Below are 2698 nucleotides of genomic sequence, written 5' to 3'. Positions count from 1 at the left end.
CGGGTTCCCCCCGCCCGCAGCGGCTGGGAGCAGCCGAGAGCCCCGCGCTGCCCATGCCGACCTGGCCCGGCTCCATGGCCGCTGCTGCCGCGGGCTGCGAGGGCTGCGGGAACGGGGCACCGAGGGTGTGGCTGCTGCTGGGGGAGGAGGAGGAGGGAGGGAAGGGCAGGGATGGAGGGGGAGGAGGAGGCGGGTAGAAGGGGGAGGAGGAGGAAAGGGAGGAGGGATGGAAGGGGAGGGATGAAGGCGGAGAGAGAGCAGCGATGGAAGGAGGAGAAGGAGGTGGGGTTAGGGAGGAGGAGAAGGGATGGAAGGGCAGGGATGGAAGTTGAGAAGCCGGTGGGCATAAGAGAGGAGCTGGAGGGGGGATGGAAGAGGATGATGGGAGGAAGAGGAAGAGGAGGGACAAAGGCAGATCAAGGCTGAGCTCAGGGAGCCACGCGGTCTCGATCCCTGCCTGAATTCGCAGCCCCCACCTGTGGGATCATCGCCCCCCCCCATGGCTCCGGTGAGCGGGGAGGGGGAGCCCGGCCCGGATATCCCGGGGGGTCCCTGGGTTGGGTTTCTGGGGGGATGTTTGGAGAATGAAGAAGTCCAAGGCTGAGCGGAAAAGGCCCCTCGGGGGGACATCGGGGGGTGGCGGTGGCGGCTGCCGGCAGAGGCAGCCTGGAGGAGCAGAGCCCTGTGTGCCCCAGGAGGCCAAAGTGGGGAGCCCAGAGAGGGGGGAGCGCCGCCATTGGCGGGAGCCTCAAGAGCCTGGAGAGGGGCAGGGGGGACTCCTTGGAGCCGCTGCAGCCCAGAGCAGAGAATGAGGGGAGAAGGGAGCCCGGGAGCCCAAAGAGCCCCGGCATCCCGAAATGGGGAGAGCCAAGAGGGGGGAGCTTTTGGCATTGCTGGCACTGCCAGCAGCCTGGGCAGGGTGGGCACCCAGGAGAAGGGGGACCCCCAATCCAAGTTTGACCCCAGCAGCTGGGACAGGGGGGAATCCCCGAACACCAGAGGGGAGGGACCAGGGATGGGGAACTCCTGGAAGGCTTTTTCATGGCTGAATCTTGGTGTTTGGGAGGGTTTTCTGGAGCCCAGATGGCCGGTGACTTGTAGAGATGGACTTGGGTGGGGGGAACTTCAAACTCCAGGTGCTCATCCCTTGTTTTCTCCAAACCAGGATTTCACATTGCCAACCCCTGTGAGGCTGTGAGGAAGAGGAAGATGCTCTGGGACACTGAGGCAGGTGAGGAGGAAGTCAGTGCCCCTTTCCCCTCTGTGCTGCTCCATCTCCCAGCCCAGCAGGGCCCCCGGCTGCAGCACAGACCTGGGGGGATCTCGATGCCCTTGCCTGTGGCACGGAGGCAAATCCCATGCTGTCCTTGTCCTTCCTCGCCCAGAGCAGTAGCTGAGCATGGAGAGCAGGGAGGACAAATGCCCGCGGCAGAACCTGGTGGCAGAGGCCGTTTTGAGTGGCTCCACGGCGCAGGAAGCCAACGGGGAGGAAAAGGCCCGGAGATGCCGCACGAGGAGGGGCTGCAAACGCAGATGGCGGGGATGTGAGGGGGAAAGAGCCAGCCTGGGCCGGGAAGGCGGCTGGAGATGGAGGCAGAGCTCGGAGCTGGTGCTCCATGAGCAGCTCCATGATGGGGAGAAGCCCCACACATGCATGGAGTGTGGGAAGAGCTTCAGGTGGAACTGCCACCTGATCAGGCACCAGAGGATCCACACTGGGGAACGGCCCTACGAGTGTGGGGAGTGTGGGAAGAGCTTCAGGAGGAGCTCCAGCCTGATCGTGCACCAGAGGTCCCACACGGGGGAGAGGCCCTACGAGTGTGGGGAGTGTGGGAAGAGCTTCAGGAGGAGCTCCCACCTGATCAGCCACCAGAGGACCCACACAGGGGAGAGACCCTATGAGTGCTCCAAGTGTGGGAAGAGGTTTCCGACCAGCTCCAGTCTCTTCCAGCACTATCGGATTCACACAGAGGAGAGGCCCTTCCAATGCCCCGACTGTGGGAAGGGATTCAAGAACAACTCCACCCTCGTCACCCACCAGCGCATCCACACAGGGGAGAGGCCCTACGAGTGTGATAAATGCAGGAAGAGGTTTCTGACCAGCTCCAGGCTCCTCCAGCACTATTGGATTCACACAGAGGAGAGGCCCTTCCAATGCCCCGACTGTGGGAAGGGATTCCAGCGCAACTCCCACCTCGTCACCCACCGGCGCATCCACACTGGGGAGAGGCCCTACGAGTGTCCCCAGTGTGGGAAGAGCTTCTCCAGGAGCTCTCACTTGACTCAACACCAACAGAGGCACCGGTAAGGGAAGCCCTGCGAGTGCCCTGAGCACGGGAAGAGCTTCGTGCGCTGCTGCAGCTCCATCCCCCACTGGAGGAGGCACTTTGGGCACAGCCCTGGTCACTCACATTCCCTGTGATCCATGTTGGGAACACTCCTGCCTGCTTCTCCTTTGGTTTTGCCTGAATTTTTTTCTCTTCTCCATCTCTCTCTACTCCAAAAGCCAAGAGGGATTGATCTGTCCCCTCAAAACCACTCAAATTCCACTGAAAATAACTGAACTTTAACCCAAAAAGGCTCAATCCTACCTTAAATTCCTTGTTCCCTCCTAAAAAAAACTCAATACCAGGCCAAACTCAATCCATTCCACAGCCACCAGGGTGAGATGGGGTTGGAAGGAGATTGGGAGAAGTGG

The 2698-nt window shown here is 61.5% G+C and overlaps 1 protein-coding gene across 1 annotated transcript; it reads left to right on the top strand.

The window, feature by feature from the left end:
- Nucleotides 1–257: 257 nt before the first annotated feature.
- Nucleotides 258–2308, top strand: LOC143696042 (uncharacterized). Its single transcript, XM_077191250.1, has 3 exons — nt 258–508; nt 1166–1231; nt 1386–2308. Exon 3 carries the CDS (start codon nt 1400–1402, stop codon nt 2306–2308), a length of 909 nt encoding a protein of 302 aa, XP_077047365.1. The 5' UTR covers nt 258–508; nt 1166–1231; nt 1386–1399.
- Nucleotides 2309–2698: the final 390 nt, after the last annotated feature.

This window comes from Agelaius phoeniceus, chromosome 28, assembly GCF_051311805.1.
Source record: "Agelaius phoeniceus isolate bAgePho1 chromosome 28, bAgePho1.hap1, whole genome shotgun sequence".
Classification (NCBI taxonomy): domain Eukaryota; kingdom Metazoa; phylum Chordata; class Aves; order Passeriformes; family Icteridae; genus Agelaius; species Agelaius phoeniceus.
The sequence above is the reverse complement of the archived record's forward strand: the minus strand, read 5'-3'. Positions and strand labels throughout refer to the sequence as shown.